The following is a 27,735-nucleotide window of genomic DNA, read 5'->3' as shown; positions in this document are numbered from 1 at the left end:
ATAGCTTAATTCTGCTCCCATGTCTTATGGTCTAGTAGTGTATGTTATTCATTATTGGCATTTGGGGAAGTGATTTGACTATAAATTGAAGCAATTTGCGGATTTCAAGAGTGTTAACATAGTGGCTAAGTCTATATCCTGAAAATTGAAATCTTCACTTTTGATGTGTATTGATTTTCCACTTGGCATAATTATTTTCTGCAGAAGGACAAGAAACAATGGTTTCTCTGACAGCTGTAAATGAAGCAGAGACTGAAACAGCTGAAGAAACTCAAGAGGAAAGAGAGGAAGGGCATCAAGGTAACTGCTCTCATATGTTTGGGATACACTAAAACTACTTGGTCCATTAAACATTTCACTATAATGGACTTGGCTGAAACAAGATTATTCAAGGAATACGCCCTAGGTTATCTTGCAGAGTTCTGAAGGATGCTGTTATCCACTGAATCCTTGGAGGTGCTGTTGTGTACTAAGAAGAGATGAAATGTCTCCTTCCTACACATCCATTAGGTTCTGGTTACAGTTCAAATCATGCATCAAGAGTACATTTTTGCTCTGCCCCCATGCTCATTTAATTCTTACACAGATGAAAATGCAGCACTCAGTCTCATTGCAAATGGGGCTATCAGAACTAATAGGAATCCAGGTTGATACTACAAACGTTTGTATTATTAGTAGTGTGTTCAAACCAAAGTCTGAGGTCATTGTCAGTAAAAAAAAATTGAAAAGTGTTTCATTCCAGTTAAAGCTCTTCAGCAAAATGCTTTGTTTCTCCATCAAATTAGGAGATACTCCTTTAGCCAGAGGGTGGTGAATCTGTGGAATTCATTGCAACAGACGGCTACTGTAGGGAAGCCAAATCATTGGGTATATTTAAAGCGGATGTTGATAGGTTCTTGATTAGTAAGGGCATCAAAGGTTACGGGAGTCTGGATTCATGTAGTTGTGGTTAATTCTTGCACTAAGTTCTTTGATGAGGCCTATTGTGGTTCTTGACTTATGTTGAAACTCACTGTGGATTTGATTGTTTATATTGCAGGTGGAAAATGTTAGGAGACTTGCTGCTATCTCATCACAGTTAGCATTCCTTTTGTGAAGCTATGATTTACTCCTAAATTCGAGCCAGTTCTGATGAAAGAACAGGTTATCAACCTGTAATGTTTATCTGGGTTTTGCTATTCTCCTTCCTTAACTGGGAGAATGTTGCTCAAACAAGTAAATACCTGCTGGATATTGTAAATTTAGAGGAATTGTAATACCTCACAGTCCTACCTTTTTTTTCTTTCCTCGTTTATCTCACACTACTTGCACTTTAACTAGACCAATTATTTATATTTAACAAGCATCCACCACCCTCTCAGCTAGCAGGACTACCATCCCCTCACAGATATTCCCTTTGTTCTCCCCATGGATACACCCCATTTCTCCCTTTTCTCTGCGATATCAAATACCTTTTGGTTCCTAACTTTTCCCAGTTCACAAAAAAAAGAACGATGAGATGATTTGAAACATTAACTTTGTTTCTCTCTACAAAAGTATTGCTTGATCTGCTAAGTATTTCCTGCATCACTGGAGTTTATTTTGCATTTGATTCCTTGGAGCTACATCATTCTGAGTCATAAAGGAGCCTTAGTTTGATCTTATTTAGTGTGCTGTCATGGGATTAAGCTGATAAAAAATATAATGAAGAAGAGAGAAAAGTTAGAGAGATCTCCCCTGGGTAATAGTCATCAAGGTGAATGAACTCCAGGGTGCACACTTAAATGTGTATAAACTGAGTGCATATACTAATAGATACCATACAGCATGTTGTTTGCTTATATAATCTATCACAAAACTGAAATTGTGCCTTTTTTGTGCTTCCTTAAACATTTTCTTTCTTACACAGTTGTTTGATGTGACGGGAGAAAAAGCAGTGGTTGAACTATATATGGCTGGCAGGGTATTTGGTGTGGGAGATTAAAGAAAGGGAATGAAAAAGAAAAGTATTAATGCTTATGTATATTTAAATAATTGCATTGCACCATTTCAGCTTAATTGCTGTGTTAAATTTTCGTTCTAGTGAATCGGCATGAACTAACAGAGGATGAAAAAGAAAAAATTCTTCAATCAGATGAATTTCGGTCCTTCTTTCATCACACCTCTAGGGTGGTTGAGAAAGCTCTGACTGAACATGTTGACATCTTTTTTGACTACAGTGGACGCAACCTCGATGATAAAGAAGGGTATGTTATGGTTTCCTTGTTAGACGATTAATTGTTTTACAGTTGAATAGAGTCTATGGTGCAAACCCAGGGCATTCAGTCCAATGTCCTTTCCAATGTTTGAAGAAAAATTAAGTGTAAAAACTGGAAATTTGAAATAAAATGAGAAAATATGGGGAACACTCAGCAGATCAGAACCCATTAGTGGTGAGAGAAACATGTCTCAGGTTAGTGGCCCTTCATCAGAACTAAAAAAGTGAGAAAGCAAGTGAACTGTTAAATCTGTTTCTCCCTCCAAGGACACTGCTTGACCTGCTGAGTAGTTCCAGCATATTCCCATGTAAATCTGCGTTAATTGTCTCAACTCAGTGTCCCACAATCCTACCTCACTCTGAGTAAAGAAATTGCTCTTAAATTCCCTATTGGATTATTTAGTGATTTATGTTCATGGCCTTTGTTTTAGCCTCTCCTACAAGTGAATATTGGCTCAAGAGTCTGCTCACCATTCAGTAAGAACATGGCTGGTCCAGGGCCTCAAATTACGTTTTTATCTGATCCCCAAATGCATTAAAATTGAATATTTTTTCTCTACATATGATCAATTAAACCTCTTCAATATCATTAAACCACTCTCAGGTCATCCCTCAGCTTCTCTTTTCCCAAAAAAATCCTTGGCCTGTTTAATGTTTCCTGATGGTTATAATTTTCAGTTCTGGCATCACCCCATTTGGAACCTTCTTCACTGTCTCTATACCCTTATTTGAAATATATCAACTCTGTACGGTACTCTGTGCTTTAAATTAGTACCTATACAAGTTTAACATAACACTTCTGGTTTCTAATTCCTTCCTTCTAAAAATGAACTGCAGATTTGCACAGTTACAATTACGAATCTGTTCTCCTCATTCGCTCTGCACCTTTATCCTACCTGGCCTCTTAATTTCAAAATACTAGATGGCTCTTTTATTCTTAATGTCAAAGTGCACCATCTCATTTTTGTTTATATTGAAGTTCCTCTAGCAAGACTATCTTTCTGCATTGCACAGAATTCAAGCAGCTCAGACTTGGACACTTGGATGTCTCTATACTGCATTCACCTCAGGCTCCTGGGTCTTGGATAGTCTTTCTGAGATTGTTTCATTGGATACATGCTGTACACATGTAAAAGAGTCCTCTAAATAGCAACCACTTTAATCCACTTTCCATGCTGTCAAGACCAATATTTACTGGCCATACAGTTAACTTTGGTGGTGGTGCAAAATAAAAGCCAGCTCTTTCTGGCAGACCAGTCTGGTGACTACATTGTGCTCTACAAATGCATTTTCTTGTGAGTTGATGTTGTATGTTTTTAATATTTTATGAAATGGCTTTTCAGAGAGGTTCAAGCGGGAGCCAAACTGTCTCTGAACAGGCAGTTTTATGATGAAAATTGGTCAAAGGATCGTGTTGTCACTTGTCTGGATTGGTCACAGCAGGTAATTTATTATTGAGTTCATCTTTTGAGATGTAGCTGTCAAGATCAGCATTTATTACCCATTTTTAATTGCCCTTGAGAAGATGGGGGTGAGCTGCAATCCTTCTGGTGAAGGTGCTCCCACAGTGCTGTTTAGGAGGGAGTTCCAGAGTTTGGACCCAGTGATAATGAAGAAACAATGATAGATTTTTAAGTCAGTAGAGTGTGTAACTCAGAGGAAAACCTGCAGGTGGTCGTATTCCCATGAGCCTGCTGCTTTTGCTCATTTTGCTGACAGATGTAGCAGGTATGACAGTCAACAAGGAAGAATTAGCCAAGATTGAAAGGAAGCTATGCTCACTAATTAAGAAACATAGCTCAGAAACAGGCCCTTTGTGACAGTCCACTGTCCTTGCAGGCTTTAAGGAAGCCACCATCATTCTGGTGCCCAAGAGGGAGATCGTAACAGGCTTAAACGATTACCCCCCAGTGGCACTGACCTCAGCAATCATGAAGTGCTTTGAGCGGCTGGTAATGGATCAAATAAAATTCCAACTTCCAGCTACACTGAAACCTTTTCAGTTCACCTATGCTCAAACTGGTCCACTGATGATGCACTAGCCTCAGCCCTCTGCTCTGTCCTGTCCGACTTAGAAAATGATGCTTTATACACCAGGATGTTGTTCGTTGACTTCAACTTGGCAGTTAACGTGATCATCTCTCAGAGGCTGGTGGGTGATCTAACCTGGACCCGCAACACTTCCTTACTAGTCAAGAAGGCACAGCAGCATCCACACCTTCTGAGGAGATTGAGGTGTACAAGGCTTCCCACCCCTATTCTAACTACAGGAGCACCATTGATAGTGTCCTATCTGGCTGCATCATTCTGTGGTACGGAAGATGCTAGGCATTGAACCACTAGACCCTACATAGGATAGTAAAAACTGCTGAGAGGATCACCAAGGACTCCCTCCCCTCCCCCACCCATTTGTGACAGTTACCGGGAGCATTGTATATGAAGGGCCCAAAGCATTGTTGAGGATCCCTATTACCCATCCCACTTTCACCCACTACTGTCAGGAGGGAAGTACAGGAGCATCAAGACTAGGACAGCCAGACTGGGTAACAGCTTCTTCGCCCAGCCTATGAGACTAATGAATACACTGCCATCACCAGGATTTCATCACTAGGACAGTGAGCTGTTTACTGTTTACCTGTGTTGCACACTTCACATGCATTTTGAATTATATTAACTTATTTGTGGTAATATTTTGTTTTATGTGCTGTGTGTGATATATGTTGTGTGAGTGCACTGTTGTCCAGAGGAATGTTGTTTCATTTCGTTGTATATATGTACAGTTAGATGACAATATACTTGAACTTGAACTTTGGCCTACTGAGTCCAAGCTGAATAGCAAGTACCTGTCCATGTTGGTCTCATTTACCACTTACTGATCAGTAGGTCCATAGCTTACTGCTCCTTAGCAATGCAAGTGCTTGTCTAGATAGTTAAATGTGGTGAGAGTTTCTGCCTCCACCATGTCAGGGAATGTGTTTCAGATACCTACCACCCCTCTGTGGGAGAAAGTATCTTCTTTGGATCCCCTCTAAAACCCCTTATCCCTTACTATAAACTTATCACCTCTGGTTATAGATACCTGTACTATGGGGAATTGTTTGTCCCACTCCCATCAAGGAAGAGGCTACATAGCAACCATGCCAGGACCGCTAGACTCAAAAACAGTTAGTTCCTTCAAACTGTCAACACTTACACCCATTAACCCACCCCACCACCGAGCGTCACTATGTATATAGTTCAGTAGTTCCATTTAATTATCAGAGAATGTACACAATATACAGCCTGAAATTCTTGTTCTTCGCAGACATCCATAAAAACAGAATAGTCTTCCAAAGAATGAGTGACAGTAAAAACATTAGAACCCCAAAACCCCCCACTCCCCCTCCCACACATAAGCAGCAGCAAAGCAACAACCCTCCCCCACCTCACCCACTTATTTCAGCAAAAAAGCATCAGCACCCTCCGCCCACCAAGCAAACAATAGCAAAGCCCCCAAGAAAGACCACGATCTGCAGTACAACAAAAACTAATCGTTATCCCGACAATATGACATACCACAGGCTCTCCCTCTCCCTAATAAAGGGACAGAGAGGTGTCACACAGTGAGAGATGAGGCTAACAAGACAAAAAGAACACTCGTTGATTTATGGTGATAAAGTCAGCAACAAACTCTCCCCCACCAATGAGAGAAAGAGAGAGAGCGATCCGAGTACAGAGGTCTCAACAGCTGATCCATTGTTCCCAGTATTCCATTTTCTCCCACGATGTTTCAGTCGGCAGCACCAGCATAGAATCAGCTCTTACCCAGGGCCGCAAAGCCTCGGAACGTTGTAGGCAAGCTTGTTTTCTAGGCAGCATCCTTCGGATATCGAAAAACGGCCAGTCGGTGAGCCCTGGCAGTATATCCCATCACCGCAAAGAGCCAAAGTTTGAGTGTAGCTCTAGTTCAGGGACTTCAACAGAACCCCATCCACCTTGAAAAGGGAAAAGAGAGACATTAAAGGTAGAAATTAAGCTGTTTCTACAGATGAGCTCAAAAAAGTTGCTGTCTAACTCCAATGTAGCTCTGCCCACAACTGTATATAACAGTTACTTGTACATTGTGTCCTACAGGATTACTTTTATATTTATATTTATTGTGCTCTTTATGCTTATTGTGTATTTTTAAGCTGCATCGGATCCGAAGTGACAATCATTTCATTCTCCTTTACACTCATGTTCTGAAGAATGACAATAAACAATCTTGAATCTTTATGACTGCCAATCCTGATGATGCCCTTAATAATTTTGTCTACCTCTGTTAGGTCCCCCCTTACCCCATCAACCAACCCAACTCCAAGGAAAACTCTCTCTATCATCAATGTCCCCACCATCCAGGGCATGCTGTCTTCTCACTGCTACTATTGGGCAGGAGGTACTGAAGCCTTGGGTCCCACACCACCAGGTTCAGGAACAGTTATAACCCTGCAACCATCAGGCTCCTGAACCAACGTGGATAATTTCACTTACCTCAACTCTGAACTGATTCCACAACCTACAGACTCACTTTCAAGGATTCATGCTGTCAGTATTATTTTTATTTACACAGGTTGTCTTCTTTTGTACATTTGTTGTTTGTCACTCTTTATGTATAGATTTTTTTATAAATTATATTGTATTTTTTCATGTAAATGTCTGCAAGAAAATGAATATCAAGGTAGTATATGGTAACATATATGTACTTTGATTTTGAACTTTAACCAAACTTTAATAAAGTTGTACTGTAATGGAACATTATCTTCAAATGGTTGGGTAAAAACATATTAAAGTTGCAACAGTGTGCTGATGAAACAATTTCATAAAATGTTTGAAGGCTGCTTTTACAGACAGAAGAGCATAATGAAAAAGATTAAATGCGTAAATAATGTTTTCAAGACTATCACGCATTGGTCATCAAGGACATATATACAGAAAGGTGCTGGAAAAAGGCAAGCAATGTCATGAAATAACCCACCCACCCTGCTCATGGACTGTTTGAACCACTCCTATCAGGATGGAGGTTAGGTAGCATACATGCCTTGACCACCAGACTCAAAAACAGTTCCTTTCCCCAAGCAGTAAGACTGATCAACACCTCCACCCAATGCCCACCCCTCCATACCCCCGACCACCATTACTTTATCATTTCCTGTCAGAGTCATCTTACATACAGATACACTCCTGTGCCCAGCGTCACTTTATGGACATACAATCAATCTGAGTATGTAAGCTACTTTATGTGTTTGTATTTATGTGTTCTTTTTCTTAGTGTGTTTTTTTTTATCTGCTGTATCTGATCCAAAGTAACACTTATTTCCTCCTTTACACTTGTGTACTGAAAATGACATTAAACAATCTTAAATCTAGAATTCGGTACATTTTAACTTATTTAAATAAGGCTGCTCAATACTGAAAATTGTTGTTCTATTCCTGCACTATATTTAGGTTGTAACATCTAGCAAGCTTTGCATCTGGTTCTATGATGGCCTTATTAATTTCATTTCCTTACAGTTGTTGTTAGATAAATGGGGCAAAGTAAACATGGTTTGCAAAATCTTAATAATTGTTGAAGAACAATTCATCATTTCAAAATATCCGTTGACTTTCATGTACCTTGATTGTGTCATTGGGATTTTCCTGAGAGGCCAGGCCCCAGCTGAGGTCGGACACCCCCGCTATAGCACTTCCATGTCTCTCACCTGGTCTGCAGCAGCAGGCAAACTCGAGGCTTGAGGCCGAGTCCTCGCTACAACTGAGGCTACATAGCTCCCATGTCGTCTGTCCCTCCACCAGACAGGTCTGTGGCAACTTATCACTGGCCAACAGAGTCTTGCAATCACTAGTGGAATGTCCGAGACCATCTCCCACGGTTATACTGCGCCAACTCCAACGCTTCTGAGTAGCAGGGAGCAACACGGTCTGCAGTCAGGTCAGCTCCCAAACCCAAGCTGGCTCCTCTGACACACCGGCAGGCTCCTCAGACATCCTGACCAACTCCGTCGACTTTGGCTGACCCTGTCGACATCTAGGCTGACCCCTTCAATACCTCGGTCAACCCCTTCAACATCCTGGCTGGCCCCTTCGACACCTCGGCCAGCTCCACCACTGACACCAATCCAGCTACTCCAATCAATCAGCAGATAGCTCACTGATGCAGTAGCCCTGCAGTGCCTGATGTTCTTGGAGTAGAATTGTCTTGCAATCGTAAAAAACACATTTTACAGAGAAAAAAGCGCTTTTGGTTGGCCCCCGAGAGGCCGCTGCATTCGTATGCTCCCACAACTTACCAGAAGTATTTAAGAACTCCTGTGAAATAAATTGTTTTTACTTTTTTTCACCTTTTTTTAACGCAGTATCCAGAACTACTGGTTGCATCATATACTAACAATGAAGATGCTTTGAATGAGCCTGATGGTGTAGCCCTTATATGGAACATGAAGTTTAAGAAGACCACTCCAGAGTACATCTTTCACTGTCAGGTGTTGTATAATCTGATGTAATCCTTTTACACTTATTTGGTTTACAAATTCTAGTATTTCCTAACAGCCAAATGAATTTGTAAAGTCTAACCTGGCATAATGTAAGAAATTGGTATTTTAATTGTCTCATGATTAATATTAATCTTTCCAGTAAATTTGTTGTGGCATTAATCTCTCTAAAATTGCAGTTTATAAGAGTATTTTTAATGTGCATCTATAATGTGCTGCAATATCTGTGTCCAAACTCCCATATTGCCTTTCTAAATCTGAGCACAGCAGACCAATCCATATAGCTGCCACCATTTCCAGTTAGTTACACATTAGTGAGTGCAATTCACATTGACCTCCTTGAACTACTCAGTTCCATCTAAAAAGATTTGCAATTCTATAGCACCTTTCACATTCAAAGTGCTTTACACCAAATGAAGTCTTTTTGAAGTGTTACAAGAAATGAGTTGGAGACAAGGAACCACAAACAAAGAGTAATGGTGGCCAAATAATCTGTTTTGGTGATCTTGATTAAATGTTCTGCATTGGCCACAACTAGATAACTCGTAACTCTTCTAAAGAGAGTTATGAGGAGAAACTGGGGTGGGGGGGGGGTTCAGTTTATTTTCCTTGGAGCTGACTGGGGTGAGAGGAACCTGACAAATGTATATGGAGTTATGAGAGGCATAGATGATGTGGATATTAAGAAAATTTTCCCCATATACAGTTGTCTAAGACTGGTGGGCATACATATAAACTTACAGTAAAATGTATTATAATCTAAAGTATAGGTAAAATGGTCAGCATAGACACCATGGGCCAGAGGGCCTATTTTTGTGCTCTATAATTCTTTAATTTGGTTTAATGTTCCAGAAATTGATGCTTGGTGTCGGAATATAAAGATGCAATATCAATAAACTCTTTAGTCTATTTTTTATGAGAATGCATGGTCATATTTAATTTATTTTCTTTTTCAGTCAAAAGTTATGTCTGCCTGCTTCGCACAGTTTCATCCAAACCTGATGGTGGGTGGAACATATTCTGGTCAGATTGTTCTTTGGGACAATCGCAGTAACAAGAAGACACCCGTCCAGCGGACTCCACTATCTGCTGCAGCTCACACAGTGAGAATAATCTTTTTAATCCCATTTATTGATAGTTAGCACAAAACCTTGCATCACAACACGTGGATCCAGTGAATGAAGTGGCAAACATAATAGTGGTGGTATTTGAGAAACACATGTAATGAAAGAGTTAAATTGACCTTTAAGAGACCTGAGTAAATAGCTGCTTTCTACATATTTTACCCTGACTTTCATTGATTGTTCTGCAATATAGCATCCTGTGTATTGTGTGAATGTCGTTGGCACTCAAAATGCTCATAACTTGGTCAGCGTTTCCACTGATGGAAAACTGTGTACATGGAGCTTGGACATGCTGTCTCAGCCACAGGTAAGAAACTTGCATTTTTTTGTTTCTTGATAACTAAATAATTTAGTTTTTTAATAAATAATTTAGAATTAAAGCAAAACGGTTTGATTCTTGCACCTGTAATAGTTACAAAAATGAACTCATCTACAGTAACTTTCTCTGATGTTGAATTACTAATATGGTAAAATATGCCATGGCATTTCACAAGGGATATCGATGACTGGGAGCCAGGACAAGTTTGCTGAAGATGACCAATAATATTGATAATTAGTTTATTATTGCCAGATGTTCCAAGATACAGTGAAAGCTTTTGTTTGCATGCCATCCAGATAGATTATCACATTCATAAGTACGTACAGTTAGTACAAAATGAAATAAAACAGAGTACAGAATATAATGCTACAGTTAGAGAGAAAGTGCAGTACAGTTAGACAATAAGGTGCAAGGCCATAACAAGGTAAGTTCAGCAATCAAGAGTCATTTTAGCATATAAGAGATCCATCCAGAGACCTAAAGCAGCAGGATAAAAACTGTCTTTGAGCCTGGTGGTATGTGTTCTCAAGCTTTGGTAGGTTTTTATAAATAAAGACGGATGGATTCAAGGTAAAAAGTTTTAGGAAAGAGAATTTGCTTGATATTGTGATGGTTAAATGTTCTACTATCAGTGTACGTGGGGTAGGAGATGCTGATTTTGGTAAGGTCTGTTAGTTGTGAATGCCTGGCCTATGATGTTGGGCAGCAAGAAGATAAGAGAGAGGACTTCAAAGAAATTGTAAATCAAGATGATGATTTTTGAATTGAATTTGCTTGGAGATTGGGAGCCATTAGTGATTGGTTAGAATAAAATTTTGGGAGATAAAGTATATGTGGAGTCGAGCTTTAAGATGGTGCTGGTGAAACAAACAAAACTACTAACTACTCTATTAATCACACTTTTTCTGGAAAACAATCACTGCAATCAACTCCCTTTCGGAGTTAGCTTTTGACTACCTGTACAACCTGGCATTTTTTTTGGTGTGAACTGAAGTATCAAAGATGCAGGGCGGTTGTGGTCAAATTGAGGCAGCAGGGCCTGGGCCCAAGAGTGCGGAACAAGCCAATGTTTAGCCATTGCTGGAGTGGACGGAGCCGATTTGAAGTGGCAGATCCAAGGTGATTCGAGGAACAAGAGCAATGAACAAGCCAATATTTGACTGATTTAAGCACCAGGCCAGATTGTAAAGGTTGGGTATGGGCCAAATTGAGGTGGCAGGGCCCAGCTCCAAGAACATATTGAAACGACTGAGCCCAGGTCTGAGAGCAAGGAATGACCCGCTGTTTGGTCAATTTAAGTGCCAGGCCAGATTGAAAAGGTCAGGGTGTCGGCACCGAAGCCGAGGGATGGGCTAGTGTTCTGCTCACGGCTTGCGAGGTTAGCTCGTCTGTGTGCTAAGTTGAAGCTGTGGCCTGCACCTAATGGGCTGCTGGACTGGCTGTGAACTTACTTTTGTGAACTTCAATTCTGAATGTTATTTGCTTACTTTTACTGATTTTGTTTCTGCACAGTGGGTGTTTGAGTCTTTTTTAATAGATTTGATTAGGTTTCTTTGTTTTGTGATTGTCTGTAAGGAGGCAGATCTCGTGGTTGTGTATACAGTCCCTGCTACTGAAAAGCATCCCCATAGCATGATGCTATCTCCACCATACTGCTGATGCATAGTATTAGATTTACGCTATACGTACCGCTTAGTGTTGAGGCCAAAAAGTTCCATTTTATTCTCATCCGACCACAAGTCCTTACATATCTGTACAGTATCTTCTAAGTGATTCTTTGCGAAGTCTTTACAAGCAAGGATATAACAAACATGAGAAAATCTACAGATGCTGGAAATCCAAAGTAACACACAAAAAATGCTGGAGAAATTCAGCAGGCCAGGCAGCATCTATGGAAAAGAGTAAACAGTCAACACTTTAGACCAAGACCCTTCAACAGGATTGATGAAGTTTCTCAGCCCAAAACATCAACTGGTAACCCTTTTCCATAGATGCTGCCTGGCCTGCTGAGTTGCTCCGGTATTTGTATGTGTTGCACAGGCAAGGATATGCTTTTTTTTAAGTGGAACCCGTGGCATAAATCTAATACTATGCATCAGCCTGGTAACACTATTCCTACTGTAAAATATGGTGGAGGTAGCATCATGCTATGGGGATGCTTTTCAGTAGCAGGGACTGGAAATCTGGTTAGGATTGATGGGAAGATGAATCCTGCTCAATCCAGAGAGATCCTGGATAAAAACCTGCTAGCCTCTTCCAGAAAGCTTATACTGAGGTGGAAGTTTGTCTTTCAACAGGACAAACAGCCCAAAGCACACTGCCAGAGCAACCATGGGGTGACTTCAAGTGAAGAAAATTGATGTCCTTGAGTGACCCAGTCAGAGTCCTGATCTTAACCTGATCAAACACCTCTGGCCAGACCTCAAGATTGCTGGCTGCTGCCACTTCCCAACTAACATGGCACAGCTTGAGCAATTTTGCAAGGAGGAATGGGCAAATCTTGCTCCATCACCTTGTGCACAGCTGATAGAGACTTATCCAAAAAGACTACTGGCTATAATAGCTGCAAGAAGTAGTTCAACTAAGTACTGAACAAAGGTGGATGAATACTTTTGAGCTGCTGACATTTCAGTTTTTGAATTTTTTTTCATTCTTTACAATTTTCCCTGTTTTTTTTGGCTCTACTGTGAAAAGAAAAGAACATGTGTTTCACAAATAAAAATTCTCAGTTAAAATGATCAAAATCCCTGGTTGTAATACTCATTTGTATGAACAAAGGGTTGGGGTCTGAATACCTTTTCAAGGCACTGTAATATATTTACTTTTATAATAACTGTACTTTGAGCTTTTGAGGACGACTGAGGTGAACCTTGAGCAAAATCAAACAGACATGAAAAATCAGGCAATATTACAACAATTGGAATAGGTCTTGCCAATATGGAGCCTTTGAGATTTGTTACATTAGTAATGTATGCTCTTAACCTTGTGTCTTGAGACATCTCTTGCATATAAGGATTGATCTGAATGTGCAATTTTGTATCTTTCACTCATGAAATCACTTGTTACTTTATTTTGCAGGATAGTATTGAGCTGGTACACAAACAATCAAAAGCGGTTGCTGTAACCTCCATGTCCTTCCCATTGGGCGATATCAATAACTTTGTCGTGGGCAGTGAAGAAGGCTCAGTGTATACAGCTTGTCGCCTTGGCAGGTATGGGGAATGGAGGAAGTTTACTATATTTACAATACCGATCATAATAGTCAATCATTATTTTATGATACCATTAGTTTGCCAACTGAGGCCAACACTAAAGTTCTGAGCTTTGAGCTTCAGCACTGTTGCTGAACAGTTGAGATGATGGAATTCAGAGATGGAGTGTGTGTCCATAAAAATCAAAGCAGGGCAGGATGGAGGATGTTGAGGTTGGTGGGGTCAGGATGGGCAGGAAAACAGGACAGGTCAGTGGGGGGAAAAGCTAGAGAAGGAATCAGAAGATGAGCACAGGACTAGGGTATTTGTATGCAAAGGAGAAAACTTTAGTGTGATCAGTGCTGCTAAATCACTTTAATACTGAGTTATTTCTATTGTCAATGTAATCACTTAACATGACAGTATATCACTGCATTTATTCTTGCTCTGCTACTTGATACTCTCAAACAAAAAATTTGCAAAGTAGCTCATCCCTAAGCAGAATCTTATATCAGCTCATCCCTGGCATGACTCTCAAAGCTTCAAAACCTGCAGATTGTTGGCTACTTTCTCTCCTCTTTGGGTTACAGAGGAATTTCTGCTGTTTGAGTATCTGTGATACCATTATTGAACTTGAGCAGCAGTATACCTGCTCTGTGATAATTAAAGACCAAAACTTTAGTGTTGGCCTTAACTGGCAAGGATGTAAGTCAAGTGAATTCACTAATTGACTGGGGAAACACCGCTTTCCTCCTGAATCTTATTCTTGTGCTCTTCACACTCCTATGCCGTGGACTGAGTCGACTGCATCTTCAGCCATTTACAAAATACAAAAGTAAATGTAAACGTCTAAGATTTTCACTCTTCCTTCCAAACTGTGGAATCGTAAACATATGTTGAATTCCAATTAACCCTTAAATGTCCACCACTAAATTTCCTGTATAACTGTCCAGTCTTGATAATAACAAGATATGTTAGAAGTCCTTACCAGGTCTGACAACATTTCAGGTTAATGACTTTTCATCAGATCTCAGAAAAATTAGAAAACAAATGTATTTTAAGTTGTAGTGGTGGGGGGGAGAAAACAGAAAGGAAAGACTGTGGTAAATTGGAGAGCTGTAGCAAAAAGGATGATACCTCAAGGCAAGAGGGAATGGTAATGAGACAAGATGAGAAAACAGAGTCTTAAAGAGATGTAAATGGGAATAGCAGAATTAACTGAAAGTGTTGAACTCATTATTGAGTCTGGAGTGCTTTAATGTACCTTGCCAAAAGATAAAATGACACAGTTCATAGTAAATATTTGAAAGTTATGGGGAGGAAGAAAGAGGAATATTGAAGTTAAAAGTATTAAAAGATAGAGATGATATTAATTGACTTGGAGAAAAGGAGGGACACGGTGGTGCAGTAGATAGAACTGCTGCCTTACAGCTCCAGTGACCTGCACTCAATCCTGACCTCCAGTGCAATTTGTGTGGAGTCTGCATATTCTTCGTGTGCCTGTATGGGTTTCCCTCATGTGCTCCTGTTTGCCCCCCACACATCAAAGCTATTCCAGTCAGTGGATTAATTGTCTGCTGTAAGTTACCCCAACTATCTAGATGAGTGGTGGAATTTAGGAGGAGTTAATGGAAATGTGAGGAGAATAAAGAATGAGATTAATGTTGGATCAGTGTAAGTGGGTGGTTGGTAGGTTGTGTGTACTCTAGGCTGAAGGGCCTGTTTCCATGTTACACCTCTCTATGGCTCTATGTAAATGTAAAGAGTACAAAGAAAATTGGAGGTGGCCAGAAGGAGTTCTATCCCTAACTGCTGCTAAAGCAAGAACACAAAGTGAATATCTGTCGACTGCAGACTGCTGCAACACTCATGGGCTCAGGGTCTTGGACTATATTTCTAATGTGTGACTGTATTTTACTGATATCTTATAAGTGCTTGCTACCTTATATGTGCATTGTGCTGTGTGTGACTGTTGGTACTGTATTTTGCACTTTGGCCCTAGAGTAACTTTGTATTCATGGGTATTCATGTATAGTTGAACAACAATTAAACTTGAACTTGTCTATAAATTACAGCAAAGCTGGAATCATTGAGATGTTTGAAGGACACCAGGGTCCAGTGACAGGAATCCATTGTCACACAGCAACAGGAGCAGTGGACTTCTCTCATCTCTTCATCACTTCATCATTTGACTGGACTGTGAAGCTTTGGTCAACGAAGGTATGTAGAAATGGATTATCAGCAGACTTCTGATTTACTTCTATTGTGTACTTATGCTACCTTTTTCATAATCACATTGCCACTAATACAAAATGATCTGAATCGCTTGCATTAAAACAACAAAAGCAAATGGATTTTGTACAGTTTTGTTCTAATAACTATGCCTTTTGAAATATTTTGATTCTTAAACAGGTAGTCATGGCAGAAATAATTCTGTGTGACTCAAATGTAGTTTCCTTCTTTCAGCCAAGTAGACCTGATTCAATCCACCATCGATACTGAACGAAATTATCTTAGCCTCTGTGATAGAATTTAAAATGCAGCCTTTATTTAGATCCAGGTTCTATTGGAATGCATCTGCTGGATCAAAACAATATTTGCTCCAGCGATGATCCTTGTTATAGTGAATCACTTCAAAGTGGTAGCAGAGGAGCAGTAAAATTGTATGCCTTAATGATCTTTTTATGTGTCTAAAGATTATTGTATTAATTGCATGCTATCTCTTTAAGTTAACGGGATCTCTTTCTTTCAGAGCAACAAGTCACTATATTCGTTCGAGGACAGTTCAGACTATGTGTTTGATGTCATGTGGTCCCCTATCCACCCTGCACTCTTTGCATGCGTTGATGGGATGGGCCGACTCGATCTTTGGAATTTGAATGAAGATTCTGAGGTAAGTCAAGAAAACCAATGAATGTAAAAGAGATTCTTTTGGTTGATGAATATGACATTATTTAATAGAAATTACGGCTGACAAAACATAATTGAAGATCACTCCTCATCTGAGTTGTGATTTCATTAGACTTTCTAATCCCTCTGAAACACAGCTGCATTGAGAGACCATGGACTGAAATGGAAAAGGAGTCAGAATGCCCTGCATATAGAGACATGCATGCCCAGAAATTGGATTCCTCCCTCTATTATTGTGAAAAATACACATTGCCCACTTGCATCTCCTGGAAAATAAAACTGTGAAGTTGGGCAAAAATACATTTAAAACAGCCTAAAGTGTTTCTCTCTCATATAATCATGTAATAAAGAGGACCTGTGGAATCCATGTTAGGAATTCCACACAGAATTCAAAGTTGCCACATCCAAAGCCGCAACGATTGCTGGGAAACAAATCAGAGCTGAAAGATCTCTCTCCCGTTGCAGCTGCAGTACACAGCATATTTGCATAAAATGGCTGTGATAAGTGAAGGGGGCTTCACTGGTTCATCCTCCATAATTCTGACCATGATACATGGAGGCTAGGAGGTGCTGGGTCAAGACATCGATGTGCCAGTCCAGATCTTTTACAACAGGGAACAGTACAGCATAGGAACAGGTCCTTTGGCCCACAATATCATGCCAAACTGATTAAACTAGTAATTAAACACCGACCTAAACTAATCCCTTCTACCTAACAATGTCCATAACCCCTCATTTCTTGGAGAGATTTCCATATTAATGGTGTAGTATTTCCTCTCTTTTCAGCTCCACTGAGTGCAAGTGGACTTCCACAAAGTGCTGCCAATCCGATATCATTCCTTCAGTACAGACCCCAGCTTTTCTAAGTGTGCCTGAATGCCATCATTCAAATCAACCTGATCTCCCCTTCAAGAGCAGTCAGTCAGTGAGGAGCGGGAAGTAGTCCCAGTGGGTGGTGAATGCTAACTACAGCACTCCAGCAGTAGATCTCATCCACCACGGCATTAGCCAGGAATTTCTTTAGACTATTACGTGGCTGCCTTTTCTAACTGAACTCCCAACAACCTCCAGACATTGGGACATTGGATGTTCCCTTGTTTGATGTAAGATGAGACTTTAGAATCTTCCTCATATCATTTTTACAACTAGTGATGGAAAGCTTTCAATTACTGATGATCACGTTAGTGAAAGGCACAGCTCAAGGCAAACAGTGCTTTAAAAAAATCTGAAGCAAATCTTTAGTTGCCATCTCATTTCCAAATCCTACACCGTTTGCTCCTGGCTTATTTTTCTCTATGAGTATACAATGAAGATTGTCTTGAAACCTCTAACATTAGTGAAGAAGAAATTACATTAAGTATTCCACCAATGTCAGACAAATACAAACTGTACTAAAGTGAATCACACAGAAGTGGCCAGGCCAAATATCTAATTTAGCCATAAAAATCACACTCAGAAAAATCATGGTTTCTTTGCTTTGAAACTGGACCACTCATGGACTTATCATGTTGTAACTGGACGTTAAAGCTAGAGTGTATCTCAATGCCTTAATATAGTTTTCAATCGTTATACTTAGAACAAAAATATCTTCTACATTCTTCATTTAGAAACAAAACCTCAATTTTCTTGTAAAATCTAGGTGCCTACTGCAAGTATCACCATGGAGGGAAATCCTGCATTACATCGTGTACGCTGGGCACAGTCGGGGCGAGAGATTGCCATGGGAGATTCTGAAGGTCAAGTGTTGATTTATGATGTTGGTGAGGTAAGGAGTTGCCATCAAAAGGTTCCCAGGCAAAGTTGCATTTCATTGCTGTTAATATTTGCTTTTCTCAACTCTCTGAAATGCTTTTCCACAAGCAATATGCTGTGTGTCGTATTTTTTAAAGAGTCATAGAGCGTTACACAGAACCAGGTCTTTCAGCCCACTATATACGTGCTAACCATCAAATACCCTTCTGTTCTAATCCCATTTACCAGCACTTAGTCCATTAGCCTTATATGCATTGGAGACTCAACTACTCTTCCAGATAGTGAGAGTCCCTGCCACCACTACCCCCTCAGTCAGTATGTTTCAGATTTCAGCCACCTCGAGGGGAAAATGTTCTTCCTCTGATTCCCTCAAAACTTCATAACCCTTACCCTAAACTTATGCCCTCAGGTTTTATATAAGTTGCTAAGGGGTATAGTTACAGTGGCATGCAAAAGTATGGGCACCCTGGTCAAAATTTCTGTTACTGTGAATAGCTAAGTGAGTAAAAGATGAACTGATTTCCAAAAGGCATAAAGTTAAAGATGACACATTTCTTTAATATTTTAAGCAAGAAAACTTTTTTATTTCCATCTTTTACAGTTTCAAAATAACAAAAAAGGAAAAGGGCCCGAAGCAAAAGTTTGGGCACCCTGCATGGTCAGTAACACCCCCCCTTGGCAAGTATCACAGCTTCTAAATGCTTTTGTAGCCAGCTAAGAGTCTTTCTATTCTTGTTTAAGGGATTTTCGTCCATTTTTCCTTGCAAAAGCCTTCTAGTTCTGTGAGATTCTTGGGCCATCTTGCATGCACTGCTCTTTTGAGGTCTATCCACAGATTTTCGATGATGTTTAGGTCAGGGGACTGTGAGGGCCCTGGCAAAACCTTCAGCTTGCGCCTCTTGAGGTAATCCATTGTAGATTTTGAGGTGTGTGTAGGTTCATTATCCTGTTGTGGAAGCTATCCTCTTTTCATCTTCAGCTTTTTTACAGACGGTGTGATGTTTGCTTCCAGAATTTGCTGGTATTTAATTGAATTCATTCTTCCCTCTACCAGTGAAATGTTCCCCGTGCCACTGGCTGCAACACAAGCCCAAAGCATGATCGATCCACCCTGTGCTTAACAGTTGGAGAGGTGTTCTTTTCATGAAATTCTGCACCCTTTTTTCTCCAAATATACCTTTGCTCGTTGCGGCCAAAAAGTTCTATTTTAACTTCATCAGTCCACAGGACTAGTTTCCAAAATGCATCAGGCTTGTTTAGATGTTCCTTTGAACCTTTTGAATAGAACTTTTGCAAGGAAGAATGGGCGAAAATCCCCCAAACAAGAATTGAAAGACTCTCAGCTGGCTACAAAAAGCATTTACAAGCTGTGATACTTGCCAAAGGGGGTGTTACTAAGTACTGACCATGCAGGGTCAGGGCCCTTTTCCTTTTTTGTTATTTTGAAATGGTAAAAGATGGAAATAAAAAAGTTTTCTTGGTTAAGATATTAAAGAAATGTGTCATCTTTAACTTTATGCCTTTTGGAAATCAGTTCATCTTTTACTTGCTTAGCTATTCACAGTAACAAATTTTGACCAGGGGTGCCCAAACTTTTGCATACCACTGTATGTACTCACGATATACCCTATCTATACTCTCCATAGTTTTGTACACCTCTATCAGTTCCCACTCAGCCTTCTCTGTTCAAAGGAAAATAAACCCAAATTACCCAGTCTCTTATTATAACCGAAACACTCTATCCCTCGGCAATGTCCTAGTGAATCTCTTCTGCACCCTCTCTAGTGCAACTTCATACTTCCTATAGTGTGGCAACCAGAAAGGTTCCTTAGTGGCCTAGTGATTAAGATTTGGTGCTTTCACTGCCATGGCCTGCATTCAGTTCCCAATCAGAGAAAAATGTTTGGTGTGGCACGTTAGCGTAGTGGTTAGTGTAACACTAGCAACCTAGGTTGATTTCAGCCGCTGTCTGTAAGGAGTTTGTATGTTCTCTCCATGATGTGTGGGTTTCTTCTGGGTGCTCCAATTTTCTTCCACATTCCAAAGTCATATGAGTTAGTAGGTTAATTGGTCACATAGGTGTAACTGGGTGGTGCAGGCTTGTTGGGCCAGAAGGGCCTGTTACCGTGCTATATCTCTAATTAAAATGAAAAAGGTAAAAGCTGCACACAGTACTCTAAGTACAGACCTAACCAATGTTTTATAAACTTGTACAAAGACCTCCATGTGGTTATATTCTATGCCCTGGCTAATGAAGACAAGTATCCTATACATCACCTTCCACTTATTTTTCCACCCTTAAGCTTCAGCAGGCTCCAGTCCTATCCCCAGCTAAGTGATTTTCCAATAGTAGTCATGAGTCACTGACTGAGTTACCATTTCTTTGGCACAGAATAAACTGCAGTGCTCCAGAGCTAACCCTAATTAATTCAGGTTTGATCAAGGATTGTGCCAACAATCTTCTTGGTTTGTATGTTTGAGTGCATTTTACCTAGATTCATCCATTCAATAAAGAAATATCAGATTCTGTGTACTGTGGTGGAAATGTAGATGAGATTACAAAGCATCTCCCAGCAATGTATGATGTTAAACATACCGAGATTATTTTAAATAGCTGTACTTATAAACCTGACTCAGATGAATTGAATAACCTCAGGACTCTGAGCTGTGCCTAATAATCCATATCAGAGCATGATATAGTTCAGTGTTCTGGGCAAGCTAATCCATTATCTCTACTGGCTTTCATGAGCCACATAGATGGGGTCATTATTATATAGCTCATCTCAATGAGTAGCTGTGGTAGTGACTACCACAATCTGCAAATGAATGGCTGACATTAATGGGTGTTTATAGATATGACATGAACTTCATGTTTTATTCTTTTCCAGCAAATCGCTGTTCCCCGGAGTGATGAATGGAGCAGCTTTGCCCAAACGCTTGTTGACCTTAAAGCAAATGGAAATGATGCAGAGGAGGAAGCAACAACAGGTCTCCTAGCATAAACATTATAGCGGTTTTGCCACCTTCTCTCAATTTATTAGTGGAAGAAACTACTTTCATTCTTACTAACGCAAATAAGCTTTCCTATTGCCTCTCCTTACCAATCAATCATGTAGAGAGTATAATGTGTGAATTGTGCCAATTTCCTCATGATTCAATATTTCTTCAAGACTTTCTGCTTGGCTGATAATATTCTCCCTGCCCATTTCTCTGGTTAAAGCCTCCAGCGTTGCTGTGTGTTTTCTATTACTACTTATATCTAGGTTTTTTTTGTTGCTCTTCCAGTAACCCAAGGTGGTAGTCTCCAACCTTTGAGCAGCAGAGTAGATCTGTATGCCTTTATTAGTGAGTGGGCCCAAATGATTACTCTTGGATTGAAAAGACCCATGATTGAACAACATGTTATGCTTACATTAGTTACAACAGAACCTTTCCTCATACTCTATGAAAACTTGGAGGACGATATTCTGGGCTGCTAATACTTAGAAACACCTCTGTTAGAGTGCGGAGTTACTGACACTTAACTGGGCCTAAAAATCCAGTGACAGAGGTCACTTTCTTATTCTCTTCCCTGCTACTCATGCTGTGTTGCAAATTCTCTCCGCAACTGGATAATAAGTGAAGGAATACATCAAAAAATACCCACTTATTTCACAATGTAGTATTATTACATTCCAAGCCAGTGGTGCAAATCATGGCATTTCTTGATCTGTCCGAAAATGTTGCAGATTTCTTTAACTTTTTAAATTTCCCATGTAACTTGCAAGCATAGGCCAGGCAGCTATCAAGTATGGCCTAGTCGAAAATAAACTGCCCAGCCTAATCGCTATCCCTACTGGCTGCAGCTCTTCAAATTCCAATATTGTTTAAATGTAGGGAGTGATTTTTGCTTCACCCATCCTTTCAGGCAGTGAGTTTCAGTCCTCAAAACCCCTCCACCTACCCACCCAGCACCCTCTTGATGTAAACAATTTTCCTCCTCTACCCTCTATTCCTTCCACCAGTTACTTTAAACTTTGTCCCCTGATTATTGATCCCTATACTGAGGAGTAAGTGTTTTCTATTTACTCCAGCTAGCCACTGATAATTTTTGTGCACCTGAATGAAGTGTTCCTCTTTCAAAGAAACAACATGGCTTATTCAATCTTTTCAACAATTTAAACTTAACCGTATTAACCAAGGTTTAAACTACTGGTCATCTGAAAACCCAGAATGTCATTTCATGAGAAATTTTTTCGGTATTTTGTTATTGATTGTATTTTCTCGCAAGGAAGTCAGGAAATAATATAATGCTTCCACCCCTTTTATTCCTGGTCGGTTTTGGTGACAGGCCAACACTATGCATTTTTCCATTCTTGGACAGGATAAATATTTCTTCCCTGTCTACAGTCAGTCATTTGAACCTACGTAGTTTGGAAGTACCCACACACATTGCCTAGTTACAGCTTCTTTCAAAAATATTCTTCCATTGCTTCCACTTTCTGGAATCCCTCCTATATGGGTTCTGGATCCTCAGTTCATTAAGCAACTGCCTAGAATAATTCAACGGTATAAATGAACAAATCTGTAATCTCTTTAGCACAAATACACTTGTTGCCTGAAAGAACTCAGAGCAGCTGCTGTATCTGAAAACCTGGTTGCTGAATCAGCGAAGACTTACTCTGTTGAAAACACAGTAGACTATGGATGTTCAGATACTTTAGATTTTGCCCAATTATTTCTTCAGATATTTGCTGAACCTCCAATCTCAAAACATTCCAGCATGATGAGGAGAGACTTCTCTTGCTTGCTTTGTAAAGCTCATGCCTGACACACCACCTATGTAAGCCACTACTGTCAGTCCATCATGTAGTCATTAACAAAGTGAAGGTTTATTTTAATTGCACCTCAACTTCAAACATTTAATGAAAGATGTTTGATTTTCAAATGATTTTCACTGAATACTCTTAGCACCAAGAGGATTTAAATATTATTATGCCCACCAGAACACTGATGTCCACTAGTCTTCACAGTTCCTTCAGTGGACCACCAACCAAACAAGAGGGACAATTTCCTAGTATCCAGGGTTTTTAGGTGTTTTTTTTGTTACCTATAAAGAGAAACACAAAAAAAAATGTTTGCAAAGGAATCTAAGCAGATAAAGGGGATGAGGAAAATATATAGCAAATGGGGTATAATTGGGGAAGTGTGAGGTTGTTCATTTTGCCGGGCATAATGATTCCAATAGTGTGAAAGGAATGAATGTCGGTGTTCATCAGAATCTTGGGTCCCCTTACAAGAAACACAAAGTTATCATTCAGGTACAACAAACAGTAAGGAAGGTTAGTAGAATGTTGGCCGAATTGTAGGAGGCATGGTAGGAGAAAGTCTTATGACAATTGCACAGGGCTCTGAGACCACATTGAGGAATTGTATATGTTTTTAGTCTTAAGAAAGAATATATGTATATTTTTGGAGGCAATTGAATGAAGGTTTGTAAGATTTTTTGCTTGGACAGAGATGTTGTCTTAGAGAAGAGATTATCTACACTGTGTCTATCCTCCCTGAAGCCTGGAAGATGATCTCATTGAAACTATTGAGAGCATGTTTGATAGGGTAGATGCAGTCATGGGAATTGAAACAGAGCTAATGGTCCAGGTTGGAGAACTTTCATCAGAAATGGGAAGGAGACAAAAAGAAGCCCATTATGCTTCCGTTGGAGTGGGGAGGGGGGTAATATGTCTTTGATTGGATAATTCTGGTGTGACCAAGCTGTAAACAGGAGTTAGTGGGTAAATGGGAGTAATTGGAGAGCTAGAACATAGACAAAAGAATGTAGGAGTTGTGAAATGCAGAGCAGAAAGACCTGTCCAACGTTCTCTACTCCGCAAGAGAATAGTGCAGGACAGGAAGAACAAACCAACATCACAGTTGGAAGACCGATAAAGACAGAGAAATCAAGTTAAGTTGTAGAATTTGATATTGAGTCTAGAAGATTGTATTGTGCCCAGGAGGAAGCTGAGCGGAGGATGTTTCCTTCTAGCGATGTCTAGAACTAGTCTCAGGTGTCAGCGGGTTTATTTTTCTGTGGATTGTGAATCTTTGGAATTGTCTATCCCAGACAGCCATGGAGACTGAGTTACTAAATACATCTGAGACTGAGAAAGTTGGATTATTGGATTACACGGGAATTGAGCATCTTGTGGACCAGGCAGCAGAGTGGAGGTGAGAGCAAGGGTGAAATCAGTCATGACCTAAATGGTAGTGCAGGTGAGAGGGATGTATGGCCCACTCCTGCTCTCGTTCCTTGTCTTATTAGCTAAATATTTAACTCAAATGTAACATTATTTATATGTGAAACCCCGCAGGTTTCCTTGGCTGTGTAAGTCTAGGGAATACACACTCCGGTCCTGGAGGGTGTTATATATATTAACACTAACACTTATTTATTTGTTTAAACCATTTTAATATAATGCTTTTATGACAATTAGAAAGGATGGAAGAATATCTTGTAATATGGAATCAGAATCAGATTTAATATCAGGGGCATATGTCTTGAAATTTGTTGTTTTGCAGCAGCAATCCAATGCAATACATAATAATACAAACCATAAATTACAATAAGTAGTATGTATAAAAAGAAAATATACTTCTGCAAGGGGAGACGTTGCATAAAAATATACTCATTTATGATCGGGCACTACATATTTTGGCAGTGTGCTGTAGAATGATGAACTCACCTAAAGAATATTGTCAAGTGAAGTGAGTCTCCTTCTGTGCTGCAGAACTTCCTAATGTAGAGTCATGCAACATGTTTAGCACTGCATAAAATGAGGTACTGGTGTCGCGAGATTAAATGAGGCATATTAAAAATTGTTCTTTTCTAAAACGTAAGAATGTTTAAGTAGTTTGGTCATGAGCAATTCCTTCACAGCATCTGCTGTTGACTTAGAAGAGGTGCAAATGATAGATGCAAAAGTTTTCAAACGCACTTAAACAGATGGACTCTCTATAAATAACCAAATACCATCAAATGCTAACATCCACAACTCTTCTTAATAACTATACAATGAAACTATCCTCTCTTGCACTAACTGTTGTTCCTGCATTCACTGTTGCCAAGCACAGGTAAGACCTTGCTCTGTGTAGGAACTGGCTTTTAGGTCTCCTTGCATTATTAAAAATAGCCACTTTTAACCTGCCACCTCACCCTGCTGAGGCAGGATACTGATGTTGGGCACAAACTTCTGCTTCCATTCCAGAATGCAGAATATAACACAGCAGATGTATCATTCCCTCAGACAACTGACCACAAGTAGAAATATTTTTATTTAAAATGCTGCATCTATTGATCAAATGGAATGCCTCCTTATGTGTATGAGGAAACTACAGTCTATGGGATCAAATAGTTTAAACTGTACTTAATGCTTGGCAATGATTGGTGGTTTAACAAAAGATGGAAAGAACAGACTTCTCCGTGTACTCATGGTATCATTACAAGCAGAAACAAAATCAGGATGGGATCAGGTTACCATGCAGTACTTTAAGTCGGAGTAACCACTGAGGCTAACATCCACAAATCCACCTTTGATCACTCAGTTTGCTTTGTGTGCCATTTGCATGATTATTTTTAAATGAAATCTGGAAAATATGACAATTGCATCCCACGTTTGGGATCCTGGATGTTTCTCAGTGCTTCAACAAAATCCTTCACTATCTGCCTTAATATAGGTTGCATGGCTATATTGGTGTTTAAAATGAAAAAAAAATCATAGCCTATTCTAGCAGCGCAACTACAGTATACTGATATTAAGCAGAGCTTAATTATTAACATCTCAAAGCTTGATTTTAAAAAATATAGCCTGTTTTTTTGCAAGTGTTAAGAAATTAAAATTATATAATGTATGTGTATGTTGCTGCAATAATGTGTAATTTGAATTTAAATTTTAATTTGTATAATTCTATTTAAATGCATATCAAGTGCTTATTAAAAAGTTGTTAAATATTTTATCATAATACTTAAGGCATTTTTAAAAAAAGCAATTCATTGTGTATGAAGCACTTTAAAAATTTAGACATAAGCTGGTTATATAAATGGAGATATTACAATGCTTTTTTTGCTGACACTATAATGTATTACTCCTTCCAGAAGTGAGCTGCGAAGTACAAGAAGTACCTTGCTCCTGAGATTTTTCAATCAATGTATTGCTAGCATTTTGAATGCAAATAAAGTACAGAACATTCCTGCAATATGAATAACATACTTCTGTTTTCTTTTTATATAGAGAGATAACATAACAGATGCTGCTTGACTGTTATATTAACTTTACATAGTTCCTTAAACAGTGAAATTCTCAATCTAATGCAAAAAAATCTACAAATTTTATTTACTTTCAACTATATTAAGGACTTGCATTCTACAGTACCGTTTAGAATGCCTCAATTAATTTTATAGCCTGTTGTTACAGCATTATATCAGTGACTGGACAATGTAGGAAATGTGCTTTTGAAGAAAGAAGCTGGGAAAACCTATAACAGTTGTGGATTCCCTCACCTCTTGTTGATTTGGTTTTAAATACAACTATCATTTGTGTAAGAGGAGTAGTACCATAATGAAACGTGATGGATAAAGGCGAAAAAAATACTGGGAGAAGCAAACGGAAACTTTGCAACTTATTTGTAGTGTTTGGAAGGCTTTGATTTTTCACTGGATTATTAATCACTACCAGATCTTTCAATGGAAAGGGCAAACAGTAACCCATGTACTGCCACTAAATGTGATTCTTAATGATTACAAATGGAATGACTGCCACTTTCCCTGCCACTTCTGGGCAAAAGCAAGGGTGTATTGAGAAAGAGAAATGTGGTTTTAATGATTTTGGTCAGTTCAATAAATGTGTGACTAAATTCAAGATACAAAGCCCACATAACTAGTTCTCAGTGTAGCATTTTATTCCGATAGCATTTTATGGTCAAAGAACTACTGTACTTTCAAGTGAAATGACTCATAATACAGAAACATGCCATACTACAAGCTCCTACAAAGGATAATGGCCTCAACACCAAGGATAACTTCCTACTCTTTCTGAAAACAGCACCATGAATAGTCCTCCCAAGGGCACAGATGAGCCTTGATTTAAAGGAAGCTATGACAGTGCAGGAACACTGTAACACCCTCGCAGTACTGGATTTGGGAGCCTCAGTCTAGATCTTTCTGCTTGAATGTTGGGTGTGGGACTCAAATCCACAACTTCCTGGCTGAGATTGTGTCAGAACCACAGCTGATAACAATATCAGATATGATAACAAACAGCAAGAGCCTCAGCATTGATACCTGTACTGAACGAGCAATCACAAGCTACTAATCATAAAAAACAACCTTGAACTATCATTTCAGCCTCCAATCACCAAACTAAAGTCAGATCTATTCTGCCAAATTGTCTTGCATTGCATGGGCTCTAACCATTTTGACCAGTCTCCGAGCCTTGTCCACTGGGCCCCACCATTAATAAGGGTAGGGATGTTCTTGGAGCTGCATCCTCTTAGCCACTGTTTAATTGTCCACCACCAATCAGAATTAGAGGTTGTTGGAATACAGAGCTTGAATCTAATCCATTGATTGTGAGGAGACTTAGCTATTACTTCTTGTATATGTCTCATGGACGCCCAGTTCTCATCTGTCAGATCAGTTCTGAGTCTGTCTCATTGAGTACATTTG

At 39.5% G+C, this 27,735-nt stretch overlaps 1 protein-coding gene across 3 annotated transcripts in view; it reads left to right on the top strand.

Moving 5' to 3' along the window:
• The window catches only part of LOC134340593 (cytoplasmic dynein 1 intermediate chain 2-like), an 88,088-nt gene extending 61,170 nt beyond the window's left edge, over positions 1-26,918 (top strand). The window contains exons 7-18 of one of the 3 annotated variants that reach the window (XM_063038020.1): positions 205-300; positions 2,063-2,225; positions 3,580-3,679; positions 8,608-8,733; positions 9,699-9,845; positions 10,060-10,173; positions 13,264-13,397; positions 15,452-15,596; positions 16,129-16,269; positions 17,926-18,051; positions 20,927-21,026; positions 26,167-26,918. In XM_063038020.1, coding sequence (XP_062894090.1) covers positions 205-300; positions 2,063-2,225; positions 3,580-3,679; positions 8,608-8,733; positions 9,699-9,845; positions 10,060-10,173; positions 13,264-13,397; positions 15,452-15,596; positions 16,129-16,269; positions 17,926-18,051; positions 20,927-21,026; positions 26,167-26,204 — 1,430 coding nt within the window. In that variant the 3' untranslated portion in view covers positions 26,205-26,918. Of the gene's footprint in view, positions 1-204; positions 301-2,062; positions 2,226-3,579; positions 3,680-8,607; positions 8,734-9,698; positions 9,846-10,059; positions 10,174-13,263; positions 13,398-15,451; positions 15,597-16,128; positions 16,270-17,925; positions 18,052-20,926 lie in introns of all 3 variants that reach the window. The other 2 variants (XM_063038021.1, XM_063038022.1) reach the window with 2 other exon arrangements.
• The last annotated feature ends 817 nt before the right edge of the window (positions 26,919-27,735 follow it).

The sequence above is a fragment of the Mobula hypostoma genome, chromosome X1, assembly GCF_963921235.1.
Source record: "Mobula hypostoma chromosome X1, sMobHyp1.1, whole genome shotgun sequence".
In the NCBI taxonomy this organism is placed as follows: domain Eukaryota; kingdom Metazoa; phylum Chordata; class Chondrichthyes; order Myliobatiformes; family Myliobatidae; genus Mobula; species Mobula hypostoma.
This window is presented reverse-complemented; position numbering and strand designations above follow the sequence as displayed.